This window comes from Lipotes vexillifer, unplaced genomic scaffold (genome assembly GCF_000442215.2).
Source record: "Lipotes vexillifer unplaced genomic scaffold, Lipotes_vexillifer_v1.1 scaffold986, whole genome shotgun sequence".
Taxonomy (NCBI): Eukaryota; Metazoa; Chordata; class Mammalia; order Artiodactyla; family Lipotidae; genus Lipotes; species Lipotes vexillifer.
In genome coordinates, this window is record NW_006784900.1 from 13,030 (window position 1) to 34,756 (window position 21,727).

General features: G+C 44.1%; 2 protein-coding genes across 2 annotated transcripts; both read left to right on the forward strand.

The window, feature by feature from the left end:
- Nucleotides 1–541: 541 nt before the first annotated feature.
- CLMP (CXADR like cell adhesion molecule) lies at nucleotides 542–4,458 on the forward strand (the record flags this gene model as incomplete). The annotated part of the gene is made up of 5 exons (XM_007457042.1): nucleotides 542–743; nucleotides 1,430–1,597; nucleotides 2,096–2,218; nucleotides 2,782–2,923; nucleotides 3,503–4,458. Coding segments are annotated over 5 exons (936 nt in total), but the record flags the coding sequence as incomplete, so codon positions are not given.
- Nucleotides 4,459–10,939: 6,481 nt separating this feature from the next.
- HSPA8 (heat shock protein family A (Hsp70) member 8) lies at nucleotides 10,940–14,781 on the forward strand. Its single transcript, XM_007472150.1, is given in 9 exon segments — nucleotides 10,940–11,144; nucleotides 11,413–11,618; nucleotides 11,805–11,957; nucleotides 12,049–12,604; nucleotides 12,816–12,893; nucleotides 12,896–13,017; nucleotides 13,276–13,474; nucleotides 13,820–14,052; nucleotides 14,349–14,781. Coding segments are annotated over 9 exon segments (1,950 nt in total). The 3' UTR covers nucleotides 14,547–14,781.
- The last annotated feature ends 6,946 nt before the right edge of the window (nucleotides 14,782–21,727 follow it).

Below are 21,727 nucleotides of genomic sequence, written 5' to 3' on the forward strand. Positions count from 1 at the left end.
TATATATATACATATATATATATCACTGAATTGCTGTGCTGTGCACCTGAAACTAACATGATATTCTAAATCAACTATACTTCAATAAAAAATACACATATAAAAAATTTTTAAATAAAAATAAAATTCCTTACCTGTAAAATGGAAAAGTTCTGAGCATTTAATGCAACAATTACTACTTTATGGTTAAAATGCTACACAAATACGAGGTGTTCGTATTCTTAGAAAAAGGCAGGCCTAGACAAACATAGTGTATTTAGGTTTGTTTAGAACAGAGATCTCTTGGACTCTTAGAATCACCCCCAGGCTTGACTGCTTTGTTCCAGTTCCTTTCCTTTCCTCGTCTTTTTTTTTTATTGGCCGCACTGCGTGGCTGCATGCAGGATCTTAGTTCCCCAATGAACCCGCGCCCCCTGCAGTGGAAGCACAGAGCCCCAACCACTGGACCACCAGGAATTCCCATCCTTTCTTCATCTTGACCTCAGCTAGAGGGCAAGGCTGAGAGCCACACAACTTGACTCTGCCTCCGTCTGTCCCACAGGTGATCACTTACTCCAGTCGTCATGTTTACAATAACTTGACTGAGGAACAGAAGGGCCGAGTGGCCTTTGCTTCCAATTTCCTGGCAGGAGATGCTTCCCTGCAGATTGAGCCTCTGAAGCCCAGCGATGAGGGCCGGTACACCTGCAAGGTGAAGAATTCAGGGCGCTATGTGTGGAGCCACGTCATCTTAAAAGTCTTAGGTAAGACAGAGTGCCCTCGTAAATGCCTACATCTTATTAATAAGGTCTCGGTGAGGGATAGGCAAATGTGTCACACTGGTACAAAACTTCTTGTTCAATCCTTCGTATTATACAGACATCACCTAGTCCAGTTCCCTGGGAAGAAGTGTGTATGTTTTGTATTTTAGTCGTAATGAAAGAAGAAAAAATAATCACAGTTTTCCACGGTAGCCCATTACAAAATTTAAATATCCTCTAATGTTTAAATAGTATCCTCATACTTAACAAATCTCTCAGATCCGCTTCAAGTCCATTTCTCTGTTTTGTGATAGCAAGAACTACTAAGTTCTTAATTGCTTACAAGTTAATGAACTTCTGTCCCTGTTTCAGTATTAGTAAAATCACACTCAACTTTCCTAAAATTTCCAATGATAAAAGTTTCTCTTCTTTGAGAAGTGATGAGAGAGTTTCTGAGGCAGCCTCTAAAAATTACAACAGCACCACTGGAAACAGCTGGAATTGGGTGTATATGTGTGCAGGGGATGGAAGTGGGTATATTTTGGAGGGTGATGTAAAGCATGGCGAGGTAACAAAGTGCTATTGAATCCACACTCAAAAGTTGACCATATGGGTGGAAAAACAAGTCAACAGGATGTAGTTCTTCCACTCAATCGGGTGTTTGGGGATCTTTTTTTTTTTCTTGCCAGTGAGACCATCAAAGCCCAAGTGTGAATTGGAAGGAGAGCTGACAGAAGGAAGTGACCTGACTTTACAGTGTGAGTCATCCTCTGGCACAAAGCCCATTGTGTATTACTGGCAGCGAATCCGGGAGAAGGAGGGAGAGGATGAACGTTTGCCTCCCAAATCTAGGATTGGTAAGTCATCTTTCTACCGGTCTATTGAGATAGCAGGACAGTGCTCTCTCCATGAATTCTAAATCTGGTTTTGTCAGCAACTAAATCTGGTTTTGTCAGCACTCACAAGGTGACTTTGAACACACTGCTGGACCTCTTTGAACTTCCATTTTTCATCCCTAAATGGGGACAGAAAAATCTGTCTTTTCTTTCCTCAAATGGCAAAAATAAAAGTGGTAAGGAGATTAGGAATAAATGTACTCTATAAATTCATTATATCTAATTATTGTGTTTAGTATCCCTTAAATGTTCAGAATCTCTTGTAACTTTTGAGGATGCACTGCAGTTTAAAGGAATGTTCACCTTTCTTCCCACATTCCAAAAAGGGATCGATTCTCTCACCTCATCTTTACCAAACCGTATTATATTGATAATCAATATTGTGTCAGTGACACAATAAACGATAAATATAGACCTTGTTACTAGGGGATTACAGTCATCTTTCTGCTTGTGTCTTAGACTACAACCACCCTGGACGCGTCCTGCTGCAGAATCTCACCATGTCCTCCTCTGGGCTCTACCAGTGCACAGCGGGCAATGAGGCCGGGAAGGAGAGCTGTGTGGTGCGAGTGACTGTTCAGTGTAAGTACCTAAAGGGTTGGTTTGGTTTTGTCTCTGCAGTGGTTCAGTGTAACATGTTTTTAATCACAAGTAAGAGCAAGGTCAACATCTTCATCTACAGAAGAACATGGCTGTCACTGAAATAAATTCACTAGTTACCAAGGACTGTTCAACAGTTGTAGGTAACTCTGTATTTATAGTAATGTGTGAATTTTCCAGCCCCCTAAAGAAATTTATTATATCCAGGAGGGGACCAAAACCAAATGGAGGTTTCCTTTATAGATATACCCTTACAAAGGGTAACTTCTACTCTGTTTTCAGAGCTTCTCTTGTGTCTGCTGTTTCTCAAAAATAATCAGATAAAAATAATCCTGTCAACGAGGCATATTTTGGGGTGTCGTATTCTGCTCCCCTTCAATATCAAGAGGGACAGTCATACACCAAGAAAGGGTATATGGGGAACTCAGGAAGATAGATACAAAGATCTGGAAATACTCATCTTGTCCAGAGCTTATGTTTTTTAAGTCTGTGTGTTGCTTAGCTTATGTTTGGTTTTACTTTTGCTTTTGTTTCTGAGAAAACAGATGTACAAAGCATCGGCATGATTGCAGGAGCGGTGACAGGTATGGTGGCTGGAGCCCTGCTGATTTTCCTCTTGGTGTGGCTGCTAATCCGACGGAAAGACAAAGAGAGATACGAGGAGGAAGAGAGACCGAATGAAATCCGGTAAACCTCCCGCAAAATCCCCTTCCTCACCTAGGTTGCCTTTCTACCGCCAGCTCCCTAGTGACCAGCCAACAAAAATGTCCCCTTTCCTCTTAACCTTAAATCTGTTAAAAGGATTATTCTGGTGGGTAAGGAACTCCAGCCTAGGGGCAGGAGGACTGGTTTACCTTGACTTTCTTGTGAAACTATCCGCAACAGGGACTTAATAGCTAACTCTGCGTTCCTTCTCATTGCCTTCCACTTGTAAAGGCCATGCAATAGAGAATGGGCCTAGCCTACGGGCCATTAAAGGGCTTCTGCAGACAAACTCCCAGTCAAGGGGATTGCTGTCTAGACATCCAGTAGGGAGTGCCCATTCCCCCAGAGTAACAGGGTGGACCTCCCGGCCAAGGGGCCGCACACCTGCCCAAGCCCGCCGGAAGGGCTCAGGATGCAGGGGGGGTCCCTGTTTCCCTACGTGGTAGCTCGAGGTTTCCACCTTGAGGAGTTGATCAGGCAACCTCAGAAAGCAGCAGCCGCAGCAGAAGCTTTCACAGTCCTGTGGCCCTAAAATCTGTCTTTGCTGTTTTTCCTCTTCAGAGAAGATGCCGAAGCCCCGAAAGCCCGCCTCGTGAAACCCAGCTCCTCCTCCTCGGGCTCTCGGAGCTCACGCTCGGGCTCCTCCTCCACGCGCTCCACGGCAAACAGCGGCTCCCGCAGCCAGCGGACACCATCCTCGGAAGCGGCGCCCCGGCCAGGGCTGGCTACCCACACCTATGGTCCCGTGGGGCCAGAGGCAAGGGGGTCTGAACCAAAGAAAGTCCACCACGCTATCCTGACCAAAGCAGAGAGCACTCCTGGCACGATCCCCAGGCAGAGCAGAGCCTTCCAAACTGTCTGAGTTCGAGCGGACTTGACTCCCATCCTTTCCCAGGAGTCAGGACTCTTCTCGTCATTGACGCCCAGTCACCAGCCACACAACCGCCTCGGACCAAACGAGAGGTCATTTAAGTAGCAGTGACCATTGCATGGAAGAGATTCAAATGAACACTTTCCTCATATGACACCAAACAAGGAAAAGGATGTAAGCTGATGGTCTCCAAAAAGGCATCTCACTGTGCCTTTAGACCAGAGCGGGGGCCAAATCTGTGCATTTGGGGACCAGGACCTGTGGTGAGAAAGGCTGGGGAGAGGGGAAGTGAACACACTTAGAATTCCTCACTTGGGTTGTTTTGTGTCAACACTTTGACTCACCACTGTTAAGAAATGAGGTGTTGTTCATAAATTTTCTATGCATTTCTGCAAACCTACTGGATTGCTATGATTATTCAGAGTCAAGCAGAACCCACAGCCTTATATCACACCTATCTGCACCATGAAAAACTCCAAAAAAGGAAACATGTCTCTTCCATCCTGACCTGACTTTATTTACCAGAAAGTTTGGATATTAATGTCAAGAGGAGTTGAGAAATAGTGGGAGATGCAGAATGACTGAGATTTTCCCACTCTGTTCACTACTAATCTTCCTACTTAGATTGAACTAAAAAAAAGGGAGTCCAAAATGTGTAACAAGGGACTGTGAAAAACTTTCCATCTTGATGTTCAGAGGGCCACTGACAAATATCAGAAATATAATGCTGGAATAATTGTGGATTTTCCCTCAAATTGGATGTCTCTAAGGACCTCCCTGCTGGATATCTCTGCAGCAAGAAAACAATCATTAGGTGTCATTTAACAGTCTCCTTAGAAAGAAGTCTTCTAGAGAAAGAGATCTTTTCAGAATGCTGGAAGATCATCCAACCACAGTCTCTTCTTTCAGTGAACATATGAAATCAGGATTTCAAGACTGACTAGACTAAAAAGGGAGATTAGATCAGCTTTCTCTTAATATGTCAGGGAGTGGCATCAGAAGTTCAGCATTACACCAAACTTGGAGCTTCCTCCATTTCTTTCATTTTAGGAGAAAGATGTGAACCTGGGACTTTTGTTGATTCTAGGCCTTAAATTATCAAAAAGTTCAGGGATTGACAACCTTTCCTGATGGCACTGCATGGACATCATACCATTCCCTCCTGAGAGGTTGAGACAGAGAGAAATTCAGTATTTTCCCAGTTTAGCCTCTCAGGAAGCCTAGCTCTGGGCTGGAAGGATAGGATATTAACATTTAGGGAAGAGATGGTGAGGATAACTAGTGGGTGGCAGGAGGGATCTAGGTTAGTGCCTGTTAAATACTGTTGGCATCTTGGAAAGAATTAGCAGAAATGATTTACCAGGATAGCTCTCAGAAGAGCTGACTCATGGGAGAAGACAGGTGTCTGAGAAATAAAAAGAAAGCAGCCTCCAATACAACAACTTGCCTTTTTAATAGTTTTGACGACTCTGCTAGTCAAATTCATCCTATGGCAAGAATGCTAAACCTGAAATAGCCCTTCAAAGACTCTAAAGCAAGTGTCAACAGATCACCAGTGGTAGAGCAAAATATTTCTTATTATTAAAAGGACACGGAATTCCCTGGCAGGCCAGTGGTTAGGACTCTGCGCTCTCACTGCCGAGGGCGAGGGTTCAAGCCCTGGTCAGGGAACTAAGGTCCTGCAAAAGTAAAAATACACAAATAGATAAATAAAAATAAAATAAAGTCTTAAAAAAAAAAAGGCAGCAGGCTATAGGAAAGAAAATGTAGTGCTGAATGTGGTGATGAAAGCCCTGTTCCTAAAATGGGAATCAGGCGCTTAAAGGGAAAAAGTTGATCTGGGATATTGTCCTATTTCTGATTTTCATTTTTACATCTAATTCTCATATAGTGCGAATGCATTTCTTTCCAAAGTCCTTTAATAAATAGGGTTTTATCCTTGAGTGAAAGTTACATCTTGAGTTTTGTCTTCCTCTAAAAAAAAATTGGGGGTAATTCCCTGGCAGTCCAGTGGCTAGGACATCATGCTTTCACTGCTGAGGGCATGGGTTCAATCTCTGGTCAAGAAACTAAGATCCGGCAAGCCATGCGGCATGGCCCCCCCCCCCCAAAAAAAAGTTGGGACATAAGAGACATTGAGGAAGTAATGTAAAGAATGCCTGCCATTAGTTTAAGAGGGCTAGCACATTTGGAATGCTTCTTATACTAACACTGCCTCATTGTAAGACCTAAACTCCTTACTCCACTTCCTTATTCTTCTGGTAGTGTGGTGTCCAGGCAATATAACACATCTGCTCTGTAATTCTGAGAATTCTCATTCCTAGAGTACCTGAGCCAAATGAGTACGCTATGGCAGCTGCAGCTCTACCATCACTAGAAATTTGCTCTTATCGTTATTTATTACCTTTGAACCTAAGGTTTCCTGCCTATGCCTCTGCAAGCAGGAATCAGTGCCCTTTGCGTGAAAAGGTTTAGATTATTTAAACAGGTTAGTTATTAGAAGACTAAAATACCAGTTGAATATCCATATTATTTTGGAAGTCCATTCATACTGGATATCTACAAAAAATGTCACAAAACAAATTATTACCTGAAATCTGAGAAATTCTAGGAATTGAAGATTCTGAGAGATAAGGTGCTGAAGTCTTAGTGATAGTGTGCTGCTCTTTCAGTCAGGCTTTTGGGTTCAGATATGACAGGCTCTGGGTTTAAGATAAAGTTTGAGCCACTACTGGTTTCAAACCATATTCCATTAACCTTGCAAGTCAAACAAATTTGATTCTTTAAAACAAAAAAGGATAAAATAGATGGTAGAAGAAAAAGTGTTTGTAGGAAGAAGATACAGATGGAATGATGTGGATGTTTAGAAAATAACCATTTCAATAAAATGCATACACTAAACTTAGAACTGTAAAATAATGAAGTGATGCCTTTGTTGTTACCCTGTATAAGAACAATTTCTAAACTGCCGTTGTGAAAAAGACATATATAATTCTGCTTCATTTCTGGTGTTAAGCTGTTTATATTTCAATTTTAACTTCTAAGTTGCCTTGTAAATGGGACTGTGTTTGATCACAAAAACCAAGTATTTATTACAGGTGCATCTGTGTCGGCAATTTAAAAATAAATAAGTAAAGGTGATACTGTAGGAGAGGCTGAAGCTCATATAACCTGCATTGGAAATTTATTTATTAGCTTGCAGCCAACTGAACAACAGAAGAACTCAGACTGAATATGATCTATTATTTATTGATTCCAGTCACAAATATACCAAGCACTTTTTTCTCACAAGGCGAGATACTAAGTAGTCCTGGACAAACCAAGTGACGACAAAGTTCATGACAGAGTTTCCGACCTTAAGGACTTTATCAAAATAACAAATAATATTTACTAAGCCAGTATTTTATATCAAGGTGAAGTGCCAGTAAAAAAGTGCACACTGAGGCATTCAAAGAAATCTGAAAAGTAAACACTATGAGATTTAAATAAATCTGAAAAAAATTTCACAGAATTAAATGAGGTAATATATGCAAAGCACTTAGAACAGTGCTTGGCCTGTGACAAGCACTCAAAAAATGTTCATCATGACCCTCTTCCCTAGTCAGAAACTCTAGGCCTCAGACTGGAGCCCCAGGCACCCAAACTTTAACTTTAGATCCTGGGTGGGTTTGAAACCCTGTGCATTTTAAGAGGTGGAGACAGGACATTTATCATAATCTGAACTTTATACATAATATATAAACTCTCATTCTAGTCGATAAGAAGATAGTTCAAATCCTAGAACGCGTTTTGTTGCTTTTTTTTTTTTTTTTTTTTTGCAGTACGCGGGCCTCTCACTGTTGTGGCCTCTCCCGTTGCGGAGCACAGGCTCCGGACGCGCAGGCTCAGCGGCCATGGCTCACGGGCCTTTCCACTCCGCGGCATGTGGGATCTTCCCAGACCGGGGCACGAACCTGTGTCCCCTGCATTGGCAGGCGGACTCTCAACCACTGCGCCACCAGGGAAGCCCCTAGAATGCGTTTTGAAAGTGACCAGAAGGGAAGGTTATCTGTTCAGCTTTCTGTAATCACTGCTACTAGGTGGGATACCCCAAACCCCTGGATTTACGCACCTGTTCTATTTTCCACCGGTTCAAATCTTGTAGGTAGTTGAGGTTAGTTTAAAAAGCTGCAAAATATAGGGTGTGGTTCAGAGATTGTACTCGATAAATTGGGTGGGGAGAGAAGTCTGCAGATGCTAAAGAAAATTGCAAGAAGTATACATCTTTCTCTGCAGTTCGAGTTACACGTGTTTTCAGGAAGGAAATTACTAATAAAAAAAGACCAAAGATTCTGGAATCAAGAGCTAGGTTCTACTGTAGCTCAGCCAGATGTTTAACTTCCCACAAATAACATCTCTGAACCTCATTTCTCTCCTAACACAGAAATGATCTCTCTCTCAGAGAATCGTTTTGATGATTAAATGAAATAACAAATGAAAGCACTTTGTACCCTGTGAAAGCATCATATAAAACGAACTCCTTGGGAAGTGGGGAGAAGTTAGGTACATACCTCCAAGGACTCAAGCTCACATTTTCCCCCAGAAGGCAAATACAGAAAGGACATCCTTTGATCCAATACTCGAATCTATCTCTAGGCTTTACTGGCTTTGACAAGGACAAGGTATCTCTCGTCTGACGGCCCTTCTCGAAGTCTGGAGACCTTTCTAATTCCAGCCACGCCACTAAAAGTTCTGCTAGGTAGTCTTAAAAAAAATCTTTTCACCTATTTGTGCCCACTCATCTACTAAATAGGAATACTACCTGCCCAGCCTGTTTGAAAGCGCTCGCTAGAAAGCATTCAACGTGTTGAGAAAGGCTTAGAATGACAAGGCCCCAAACACCGCATCATGCGCCGCAATTTGAAATTCTAGGTACACTGTTTTGTGCACTCCACTCGTTCAGTAATATTCTCAAGGCGTTTCTGCCTGGTTTCTCGCTTAGTTTTTGCCGAAAGTCAAGGCAGTAAAGATATTACCTCGAATTACTGAAAGTAAGAGGCTCAGGAAGTCTCAATCAAGGACACAGGGCTACCAGAACCCAGGTTCCTTCCTTACGCCTGGTTCACTTACAAGGAAAGAGTTCCCTAGCTTTTCTTTTTTTTAAAACAAATAACTGAGAAGTGAGGGGGCCCGGGCGGGTGGAGAAGGGGCCGAGCCAAGAAGCCGAGTCTATTCTCGGTGGGCGCTGGCGGGTGACGGAGGCATCCGGGCTCCAAGAAGCGAGTTTAGCCATCTATTTCGCTAAGGATCCAGACACAGCATCGGACCCTGGTTGAGAAGTTGGGCCCCTCCGCACTCTGCGTCGGGGTCAGCCGGCCTCCAGCTACCACAATGAACAGAGGGTCCCGGGGGCCTGCCCGGCTAACCTGTCGTATCCCGCGCAGAGGCGAGACACCGCGGCGGCCGGCCGGCTCCTTCCATCCCCAGATCTGGGCGCCACTGAGCAAGTTACCCTCGCAGCGCCCTGGGGTCGGAAACTTCGGCCCCGTCGCTCGGGGTCAGTCCTAGGACAGAGTCACGCTGGCTATGTGGGTGCGTGGAATCCTGGAGGGCCTAGAAGACCATCTACAAGGCCGGGGTGGGAGTAGGGGAAAGAGGATGGTGGGGGAGGGGCGCAACCACCTTCGCGGCCATCTTGTCCTCGCTCCACTTCCGCCTTCTCTCCAGGGCTGCCGGCGCCGGACCCCTCCCTGCAGGCCCTGCGCTCTCGCTCCGGGGGTTCCGCAGGAGCCAGATCGCCGATCGCGCTGCTGTCATTGGTTGGTTCCAAGTTGGCCCGCCCCTCTTCTTCCCCCTCCTTCGTCCCTCCCGCCTGCGCTTTCTGGGGCGCATGCGCAGAGGCAGACGAGCCCTTCCCCCGCGCCCGGGGTGACTGAGGACTCCCGCGCGCGGGCTCCGTCGGCCCCACCCTCCCTTTCCCCTGGGCCTTTCGGACAGCGGGGGCGAGAATGAAAGTTCCAGAACGCTGCGGTGAGTGCGTCATCGCTAGGCGGGGCGGGCTGGGGCGGGAGAGGGGAGGCCCGAAAGGTAGAGCCGGGTTCGTCATTGGGGCTTGCGGAGGTGGCCGCGCGCCCATTGGCCGAGAGAGCCGTGATGGGCACTGGCAGGGGCGGGCCCCTTCTGGAAGGTTCTGAGGCAGGGTATAAGAGACGGGGCGGAGGACGGAAACCGGTCTCGTTGAACGCGGCGGCAGCTGAGTAGGTTGCTGTTTTCTCCTCCGGTGGACCCGGGCCTGCGCTCCAGGTAAGTTAAGATCTCTGTCTTCCAAGGCTTTTGGCGGTCTTTCGGGAGCCTACCGCCTGGCTCAGGCTGCGTGGGTTTGCAGCGGCCGGGGGCCTTCTGGCCGTGTCAGGCAGGTTGCGTGCGGCGATTCCTTTGCCCGGCTGGGGATCTTTGTCTCCGAGGGGAAACACCTCTTTGGGGTGCAGTCGGGACGGAGGAGTGGGTTGCGGAGGTCGGGCCGCCCGGAGGGGGAAGAGGCCGCGCCTGTTTGCGGGGCGTGGAACCGGCGCCTTAGAGCTTGCCGTGCCTTGTTTCCTTGTTTCAGGACCCGTTCTTAAAGGAGGAAGTCATAATTGGCACGCGCCCAAAGTGGGGGAGGGGGCTTTGGACCCTTGCTGGCATTGTTGTGTTGAGCAGTGCGGTGGTGGGGGAGGGAAGGGCTAAGATTCAGCCCGGGGCATGGGACCACGTGCTCAGGTGTGGCGCAGACCCTCCTGGCAGATGCGTCTGGTGGCGCAGTGGTTGAGAGTCCGCCTGCCGTTACACGGGACACGGGTTCGTGCCCCGGTCCGGGAAGATCCCACATATCGCACAGCGGCTGGGCCTGTCATCTGCCGCTCCTGGCAGATGCGTGCTTCCGTCTGCGGCGGGCTCTGCGGTTCGGACGGCAACCTCATTGCAGCACGCCATGCCTGCTCTGACCTTTCCGCGTGGTTATTTCCGATGAGAGCAGTTTCTGGGGCGAGGTTCTAAGCATAATTTGCGGAGTGGTCGTATCTGGTAGCGTTGACTTGGTAAACGTTTTCTAAGTGCTTGAACCGCCTTTCAAACCGTGGACTTTTTTTTTTTTTCTCTTCCCAGCAACCATGTCTAAGGGACCTGCAGTTGGCATTGATCTTGGCACCACCTATTCTTGTGTGGGTGTCTTCCAGCACGGAAAGGTGGAAATAATTGCCAATGATCAGGGGAACCGAACTACCCCAAGCTATGTCGCCTTTACTGATACCGAACGATTGATCGGTGATGCTGCGAAGAACCAAGTTGCAATGAATCCCACCAACACGGTTTTTGGTAAGCCAGTAAATCTTCATTGTATGAATTTAAGTGATTTTGGCAGTATGTAATCTGAGAAGCTGTCTCAGAAGGTTGTTAAATGTGAGGCGGCCACGAAAGCCCTAAGAATAGAAGTTATCCGTAGGGAACTTCAGTGATTATCCTTTTAAGGCTTGAGGTTTGTGGCATCTTGGTCATTCAGAACTTGAATCCATAGGCATCTGGTCGTGGAATGGATGTAGTGTAATGAAATTCAAGGTAACGTTTGTATTGATACCTTTTGCAGATGCCAAACGCCTCATTGGACGAAGATTTGATGATGCTGTTGTCCAGTCTGATATGAAGCATTGGCCCTTCATGGTGGTGAATGATGCAGGCAGGCCTAAGGTTCAAGTAGAATACAAGGGAGAGACAAAAAGTTTTTATCCAGAGGAGGTGTCATCCATGGTTTTGACAAAGATGAAGGAAATAGCAGAAGCCTACCTTGGGAAGGTGAGTAGTGCACAGTACTGCAGGGGAGGATATAGATGGGGATTACCGGGTGTCCTGATAATGCGGCGTAAGAGTGAGCAGTAGATAAATCTATCAGAATGGGTGGTAAAACCAGAACGTTGAGGATGTATCTTTGCGTGTCCAAGTAGATGATATAGTGGTTACGTTTTAATCTTTTTTTCCTAGACTGTTACCAATGCTGTTGTCACAGTACCCGCTTACTTTAATGATTCTCAGCGTCAGGCTACCAAAGATGCTGGAACTATTGCTGGGCTCAATGTACTTAGAATTATCAATGAGCCAACTGCTGCTGCTATTGCCTATGGCTTAGACAAAAAGGTAAGTACCATGTTTTATGTATGTGTCACTCAAGATTAGTTTGAGTCACCACAAATAATAGATATGAGAATAATTTGTGTTGTAATTGCAGGTTGGAGCAGAAAGAAATGTGCTGATCTTTGATTTAGGTGGTGGCACTTTTGATGTGTCAATCCTCACTATTGAGGATGGAATCTTTGAGGTCAAATCTACAGCTGGAGATACCCACTTAGGTGGAGAAGACTTTGACAACCGGATGGTCAACCATTTTATTGCAGAATTCAAGCGCAAGCACAAGAAGGACATCAGTGAGAACAAGAGGGCTGTCCGTCGCCTTCGTACTGCTTGTGAGCGTGCTAAGCGCACACTCTCTTCCAGCACCCAGGCCAGTATTGAGATTGATTCCCTCTATGAAGGAATCGACTTCTATACCTCAATTACCCGTGCCCGATTTGAAGAACTGAATGCTGACCTGTTCCGTGGCACACTGGACCCTGTGGAGAAAGCCCTTCGGGATGCCAAGCTAGACAAGTCTCAGATCCATGATATTGTCCTGGTGGGTGGTTCAACCCGCATCCCCAAGATTCAGAAACTTCTCCAGGACTTCTTCAACGGGAAAGAACTGAATAAGAGCATCAACCCTGATGAGGCTGTTGCTTATGGTGCAGGTAATCTTCCTATTCTAGTTAAACAGTTTTAACAGGCATCCTGTTAGGAGGCTTTAGCTAACTGATGAATGATTTTTAAACATTCGTGGTTTCCACTGAAAGCTGTAGTTAATGATGGCAAAACTCTTGGATGTCTGAGCGATTGAGAATGGTTAGTTACATAATGAATTATTGTAGTACTGTTTTATTTAAATTTTTTTTAATCATATAGCTGTCCAGGCAGCCATTTTATCTGGAGACAAATCTGAAAATGTTCAAGACTTGCTGCTGTTGGATGTCACTCCTCTTTCCCTGGAATTGAAACTGCTGGTGGAGTCATGACTGTCCTCATCAAGCGCAACACCACCATTCCCACCAAGCAGACACAGACCTTCACAACCTACTCGGACAACCAGCCCGGTGTACTCATTCAGGTATGTTTCTCTGTGGCCTAGATTACTTGAGGTGCTATAAAACTGGGGAAGACTTGTTCCGCTGTGATGATGGATTTCAAAACCATTCGTAGTTTCCACCAGAAATCCTGTGTTGGCCAGTTCCTTCCTTGGATGTCTGAGCGATCAGTCTTTCCTAATCGAGCTTATACAAATCCGAAGTAGCACAGATATTCATGATTTTTCTTTATTGTTTCTGTTTTTATTGTAATTTTAAATTTATTTCTATTTCATTTCAAGGTTTATGAAGGTGAACGTGCCATGACCAAGGATAACAACCTGCTTGGCAAGTTTGAACTCACAGGCATACCTCCTGCCCCCCGTGGTGTTCCCCAGATTGAAGTCACTTTTGATATTGATGCCAATGGCATCCTCAATGTCTCTGCTGTGGATAAGAGCACAGGAAAAGAGAACAAGATTACCATCACTAACGACAAGGGTAAGTTTGGGCAGTATTTTGTGAGTGTGCTAAGTGCGCACTCTTGAGCACCCAGGCCAGTGTTGGGATTGACTCCTTTGTAGAGGGAATCAATTTCTGTATCTCTGTCATCCATACCTGATTTGAAGAATCAAATGCTGACTTGTTCTGTGGCACCCTGGACCCTGTGGCACTCTTACTTGCTTTTTTAGAGGCAGAATTTGGTTCATTATGGTTTTTTTTTCCAAGTGTTTCTACTCCTCCAAGGGCATTTAGAGATCATACTTAGTTGCTAGATGGAGTTGCAGGGTGGTGGTGCAGAGCTGCAGGTGATTGTCTTGCCTAAAAGGTTGGTTAATTTTACAGGCCGTTTGAGCAAGGAAGACATTGAACGCATGGTTCAGGAAGCAGAGAAGTACAAAGCTGAAGATGAGAAGCAGCGGGATAAGGTGTCTTCAAAGAATTCTCTTGAATCCTATGCTTTCAACATGAAAGCTACTGTTGAGGATGAGAAACTTCAAGGCAAGATTAATGATGAGGACAAACAGAAGATTCTTGAGAAGTGTAATGAAATAATCAACTGGCTTGATAAGAACCAGGTTTGTAATTTCTATTGCCAAGATTTGAGGGTGTGGGGTTGGGTGTGTAGGGCTTTAGCAAAAGCTTAGGTGGGTGGGTGGGTTTTATAAATTTGTAGGGTCACGATGATGAATGGTTCAAAACATTCGCGGTTTCCACCAGAACTACAGATGTTGGCAACTTCCTTCCTTGGATGTCTGAGTGACCCAAGATGTCAAACGTAACTTCACGTGCTGTTGTGTCAGGTTGATTACATCAGGCTTAGAGTCTTCTATTTAAAGAACTTGTGATAAAATTTTTTTTTTTTTCTCCTCAGACTGCAGAAAAGGAAGAATTTGAACATCAGCAGAAGGAGCTGGAAAAAGTCTGCAACCCCATCATTACCAAGCTGTACCAGAGCGCAGGAGGCATGCCAGGAGGAATGCCAGGAGGAATGCCTGGGGGCTTTCCTGGTGGTGGAGCTCCTCCATCTGGTGGTGCCTCCTCTGGGCCCACCATTGAAGAGGTTGATTAAGCCAGCCTAGTATAGGTTTAGCATTGTTCCACACAACATTGAAGGACCCAAATTTGTAGCAAATTCCATGGCAGTTTTAAAGTTAAGCTGCTGTAGTAAACTGGGCATTCTTGATACTTGAACATGAAATGTGTGCACAGGGAAAGGAAATAACATTGCACTTTACAAGCACTGTATTGTAAGTGGAAAATGCAATGTCTTAAATAAAACTGTATTTAAAATTGGCACCATAAAATTGTTTTGACTCTGTTTACAAGGGCAGTAAGGTAGTGTTCGGTTTTGGGGGTTGAACTTTCTGGCTTAAGTATTACAACAGTATGTGGGTTGTCTGACAAATTAAGTCTAGGCAACTGCCTGAACCTTTTAAATTAAGGTGTAAAAAATGGGAAAATGTGTAGACCTTTTGCTGCCTAGGCTCATTTAGTACTAAGTCTGTGTAAGTGTTAGTGTAGTTTGAACTGCAGGTCATTGTGCTTTCCAGTGTTGGTGTTAGACTGGAAAGGGGCATCTCAAATATTTTTGAGTATTCCATGTGGTTTACTTGAAACCATATGAGGGTTCAAAAGAGGATAAATTTGAGGCCAAAATTAGGACAAGTAAATATCCTGTCAGAAGTAACAACATGTGGTATACACAGGTGACTTTAGGTAGAGTGTCCATCTGAAATCCTTTAATCCGTGGGCAGAGGCTTTTCTGTTTTATCACCTGAGTGTTAAGGGCTGGGAATTAATGGAGCTAGCCGTAAGGTTGGCATAGTGAGGGCCCTTGACCCCTTTGAAACCAACTTTAAAGAAATTGAGTGCTAATTCTGATCTCATCTTAAATCATAGCCAACCGTAACTCAGCCACTTCAGGCAGAACAATTGTGCTTACCAAGCCTAATTACGCTGGACTGTCTTTAGGTAAGCTTGCTTAGGAGCAAAGGCCTTCTTGTTCTTTGTTCATTGGGCTATTGGTATGTTAGCTTGAGTTGACAGGCCAGAAGGTATTGCACCTGAGAGTGAATTCTGTAAAGTCATGTTTGTGTGAGATGGACCTGCTTAGTGCCAACCAGCTACCTCTTGGGCACGTAGGAAGAATCTCAGTTCTGGTATGGTGGGATGTCTTGGGTCACACAGTTCATTCTCAGCAGAATGACCCAATCTTAGTTTCTGCTTTAGCTCTCCTTCCTCCACCTTTCTGCAGCTGTTCTTGGATGACCCCACTAGCATAATAACAGATGACAGTTGAGCTATAGTTTCCCCAGTAACTGCCCAGCGTTGACCCTCCCTTGTTCAGGTTAGTGGGTATAGCTAAAAGCTATCATTCGTAAAACAGCTGAAGTTTCTTCTAAAAATACATCAAATTGACAGTAAGTTTAGTGCCTTAGGTATTTAATGTTTGACAACTCTCCAGGAATTTATAGCACTGCACCCAATTTGTTTTCCCCAAAGGCTACAAATGAAAGCATAGTTTGTACTTTTTTTCCCACCTGCTTTTGAGTGGGAATCTGACCTGGGTTTTCAGTATTTACTGCATTGTTTGTGAACCTGGAGCAAACCATGTGTGGTTTTTTTTTTGAGACCACTCAAGGAAGTAACATGTCTCATGCATGAACCATGGGATCTTGGTAAGAAAATTGAAGATCAAATGTGATGGTGAAAATTAGCACAAGGCCTAGTGGAAGGTTATCAGTGGTAGCCATTACTGGAAGTTGTTGAATTTCAACAGTTATATAAGTTGTAAGTTTCATCAGTGAAGACTGAAAATTACTTTCTTTCCACAGATGGGAGAAACAATGCATTGCTGGGCCTGTATAATAGAAAATAAGTGGGGTCAGGGAGGAGCTACAGATTAGATTTAACTATTTGCTAGGTTTAATTACACGGTGGGGGGGAGCCAGCCAGGCATTCGATTTTGGGGTAGACTTATTCCAAGACCTGTATGTTTGCTCCTGCATCCCAGTGTAGTGAATTATGAAGTGCTGGCTCATCTCAGTGCAGAGCCTGGGGTTCACATTTGCTGGAAGTGATTTCTTTAAACCAAGGGAATTTGTAATCTTGCTTCTGAGAACACTTGGAATTATGTACTTAATAACTTGGTCCCAATGTCCTTCAGATAATTCCATTTGTCTTCCCCCCCCCCCACCCCAGTCCTTTGGGTGTTCAAACTTGGAGACTACCTTTTGTGAGAAGTCTAAGCAGTCTGGGGATTTGAACCCAATGACTCAAGTCAATTTTTGTCTTTCACTTTGCCTTATTTTTTAGTTTCCTGCTGTGGGCTAAGCCCTGACTGCAGGAGTAGATAACAGAAGCTGGTGAAGATGTGTTCAAGCCTTATAGGAGAGACTGACAGTCACAAGATGAAGACAGTTACAAAATGGCACCCTTTTTGCGGGGAAAACACTGGCAGTAAGTGTAAGTTAGATTGTTTATTACAGCCTAGAAGAAGATGTGGAGAAAGGTGGCTATAAGAATAGCATTTACAGTTTTCCATTAAGTCTAGATAGGGTAAGACAAGCGAAAACCATTAAACTATTTGATTATCCTAACAACTTTAAGGGTGATGGTTGGATCATTTGGCTGTGCATGTGTAAGTCTGTATAGGGTGATGACAAAAGCAGTTTCACTTTTGTGTGGATTATTACAATGAGATTGTGGTTATAAATCTAAGGTCATGGCCCTTGGATGCCTGGCATTTAAATTTTGCACAGGGCACCATTGGATCGGAAAGTGAGAGCAAAAAAGTTCAGTGGCCCTCAATCTCCATGTCCAATTTTAAGAGTTACATGCTGGTTTCAGCTGGACTTAGCAATAACATGGTTATGTTTTAAAATGTACTTTTATTACCATAGCCCGTTGAGTAACAGTAATTGTACTTTTTAAACTACTAAGGGAATAATTTTTGTCTTAGAAGCCACAGCAGTACATTTACTCCCAATAACATTACTGCAGTTATTTATGTACTTAAAATGTACTGTAAAGAAAACGATGCCTGCAAACAATTCTTTGCTGAAATGATATTGAGTACCTACAATATACTTTCTTAGGAAAAATAGCGTTTTGGGTTCTGTTAAGGTGAAACGGGGTGATTGGTGGGACATAAATAGGGAAAGGCTGAGGATTTTCTTTTCTTTGGTGTATATGGCTGTAAGGACATCTTTATCCACTAGATGGCAGTAAGCTATTTAGAAAACTACTTGGGTCACAGAGAGGCTGCTGGAACATTTTCACTAAGGTTTGTGCTTTTTGTTTCACAAGTTGCCTAACTAGAAACACAGTAAATGCTAAGGAAAGAAAGCTCCAAATGTTCACCTTCCAGGCAAATCATTCCCAGCTGAATAAGTTGAGCAAGTGCCTTGACGGGGGTATGGGTTTGAGTAGAGATTTTTAGGGTACTTGGGACCGACAGGTTAAATACAGACAGAGCTTTGAAATACGCAGGAAAAAAAGATGAGTCTCCCCGGGAAGAGAAAACAGTCTTTCCTGATCCTGCTCTTTCTAGTTTAAAACGCTGTGTTATTTCCCTCATCACCCTTGACTCCGACTCCTGAGACTCATGACTTGTATGAAGTGTTTGAATTCCTCACCAAACTGGAACTCATGAGTGCAAGAATATCCACACTCTTACAGTTCCAACCAGTGTCTGGCCCATTATAAACATAATGTCAAGTGAATGAATGAAAAGGGATGGAGCAGGCACCCAAGAAGTTAGTGAATTCTAGAATGTGTTTCCTTTGGGCTCTATGATGCTGTGGTCATGGCTCTTGGAGTGGTGAGAGGCTGGCTGACTGGCTGAGTTCAGGCTCCCTGCAGATCTCCGCTACAGTTCCTCCTTGCAGAGTGGGGGAGCCAACATTAGAGCTGCCTGAGATGAGGAAACGATCAAGCCCAGAGCAGCTCTAGCCAAATGAAAGTTGGCAGTAACAACTGTCAAAGTCTGACCTAAAGGACCACCTGCGGTCTTCAGATTGCCCCTGAGATCTGGGCAGTATGTGGCGTGAGTGGGATGAGCAGTAGTGTACATAGTCTGCAATATGAGAGGACAGTCAGAGCCTGCCAGGAGAACTGAAGCCTGTCCTAAAGCTGGGCCACAGAACACTCAGGATGCAGCCAGCCCCAGGACCCTAAGAAAAAGGCTGCAAATCTTGACCTTGCATTAGACACCAAAAACACAAGCAACAAAAGAAAACATTGGGCTTCATAAAAATTAAAACTGCTTCAAAGGACACCATCAAGAAAGTGAAGAAAGACAACCTACAGAATTGGGGAAGATATTTGCATGTCATATCTAACAAAGTAGTACTATCCAGCATGTATTACAAAACCTCTCACAACTCAAAAAAGAGAAACCAATGTTTATAACGGGCAAAAGATCTAAGATATTTCTCCAAAGAAGATACACAAACAGCTAATAATCATATGGAAAGAAGCTCAACATCAATAGCCATCAGAGAAATGCAAATCAAATCCACAGTGAGGCATAACTTGATATCCACTAGGATGCCTAGACAAGAACAAGTTGGCAAGGGTGTGCAGGAATTGGAACCTTCATACACTGCTGGTGCGCATGTAAAATGGTGCAGCCGGTTTGGAAAACAGTCTGCAGTTCCTCAAAAGTTAGAAATAACATATGACCCAGGCATTCTACTCATAGTTATGTACCCAAGAGAAATTAAAACATAAATCCACACAAACATTTATACACAAATGTTCACAGCAGGATTATAATAACTGGGAAGTAGCAATAACCCAAATGTCCATCAGCAAATGGATGAATAAGACATGGCATGTCCATACAATGGAATAGAATTCAGCAGCAAAGGGGAATGAAGTACTGATACATGCTACAACATGGATGGTCCTTGAAAACAGGGCAGTGACAAAAGCCCACATACTGTATGATTATGTGAAATGTTCAGAGTAGGCACATCCTTTGAGATAAAGGTGGTTTCCTAGGGCTGGGGGAAAGGACAGTTGGGGGAAAATGCAGTTATTGCCAACAGGTATGGGGTTTTGTTTTGGGATGGTGAAATCATTCTAAATTGTGGCAATGGTTGGATAGTTTTGTGAATATACTAAAAATATTGAATTGCACACTTTAAATAGATGAATTAATGAATAGTGTGGTATATGAATAGTATTCCAACAAAGCACTTAAAAATCTTTTTTGAGTTAGAAAAGGAGGCTGCAGAGCTGGCTTCCCCGAAGTGGGGGAAGAGAGAAATGTATGTGAACATGAAACCATATTCTTACTCTCAAGGAACTAAGTAATAACGTTGGCTGTGCGGTGGTTTTCCGTTTTATCCCCCAGCTTTATTGACATAATTGTCATATAACATGGTATAAGTTTAAGGTGTACAAAGTGTTGATTTGATACATATTGTGAAGTGATTACAACAATAAGATTAGTTTTTCTGACTTAAATATCGTATATTAACGCATATATAGGGCACCTAGAAAAATGGTGCAGATGAACCTATTTCCAGGGCAGGAATAAAGATGCAGACATAGAGAACGGACATGTGGACACAGTGAGGGAAGGGGAGGGTGGGATGAATTGGGAGATTAGGATCGACATATATACACTACCATATAAAAAACAGATAGCTAGTGGGAACCTGCTGTATAGCACAGGGAGCTCAGCTCTGTGCTCTGTGATGATCTAGATGGGTGGGATGGGGAGGGGGAGTGGGAGGGAGATCCAAAAGGGAGAGGATATATGTATACATATAGCTGATTCACTTTGTTGCACAGCAGAAAGTAACATAGCATTGTAAATCAATTATACTCCAATTAAAAAAACAATGAGGTTAATTAGTACCTCCATCATCTCACATAATTACTGTTTTTTTTGTTGTGAGAACATTTAAAATCTACTCTCAGTAACTTCCAAGTATATAATACAGTGTTGTTAAATATAGTCACCAGGCTGTACATTAGATCCCCCAAACTTACTCATCTTGTGACTGGAAGTGTGTACCCTTTCACCAAATCCTCCACTGCCCTATGCTGTTGCCTTCTATTGTTTACACATCCCTTTGAGACTGTGGACTCTCAAACCAAGCTGATACAGCTTCCAAACCCAAGAGTTGAAAAAATTAGATTGGGCTGAAAAGAAAGCAAGCTGCAGGCAAGTAACCACTTGAAAATACATTGAACGGACTTCCCTGGTGGCACAGTGATTAAGAATCCGCCTGCCAACACAAGGGACACGGGTTCAAGCCCTGGTCCGGGAAGATCCCACATGCTGCAGAGCAACTAAGCCTGTGTGCCACAACTGCTGAGCCTGCGTACCACAACTACTGAAACCTGTGCACCTAGAGCCTGTGTTCCACAACAAGGGAAGCCACTGCAGTGAGAAGCCGGCGCACTGCAACAAAGAGTAGGCCCCACTCACCGCAACTAGAGAAAGCCTGTGCACAGCAACGAAGACCCAACGCAAACAAAAATAACTAAATTAAAAAATTAGATCAAGCCACATTAAAAAAAACAAAGACATTGCAAATATTCATCAGAAGCCTTATTTATTTGTTGATTTAGTGTTTCTCGTGTGTCTGGGACCTGCTGTGTCGATTACTACCTGTGTGACCTTCAGTGAATTATTCTTTCTGAAGCTGATTATCTTTACCTATGAAATGGGGATTATAATAATCAGCCATTAGGTGTGTTATGCGGATTAAGTGAGCCAGGGTATGTGGAGAGTTTAGCTCTGTGCCTGACACACAGAGTACGTGCTAGTAAGGGTTATTAACTATTAATTAAATGAATTAAATGATAATATTAACATTTACTAAGGCTACCATAACAAGGTACCAAAAACTTAAACAACAGAAGTGTATCGTGTTGTGGTTCTGGAGGCCAGCAGCCGGAAATCACGGTGTTGGCAGAGCCATGCTCCCTGCATGCTCAGGGAGGGAGCTGTCCTGTGCCTCCCTTCTGGCTTCTGGTGGCCTCCTGTGTCCTTGGGCTTAAGGATGCAGCACTCCAGTCACATGGCTGTCTTCCTGTGTGTCTTCACATTGTCTTCCCTCTGTGCACGTCTGTGTCCAAATTTCCTTTTTTTTATGAGGACACCAGTTGTACTAGGTTAGGGCCCACGCTAGTGACCTCATTTTAACTAGATTACCCTGTAAAGACTGCAAATAAGGTTACATTCTGAGGTTGTGGGGATGAAGACTTTAACTTTTTTTTTTAAATGGG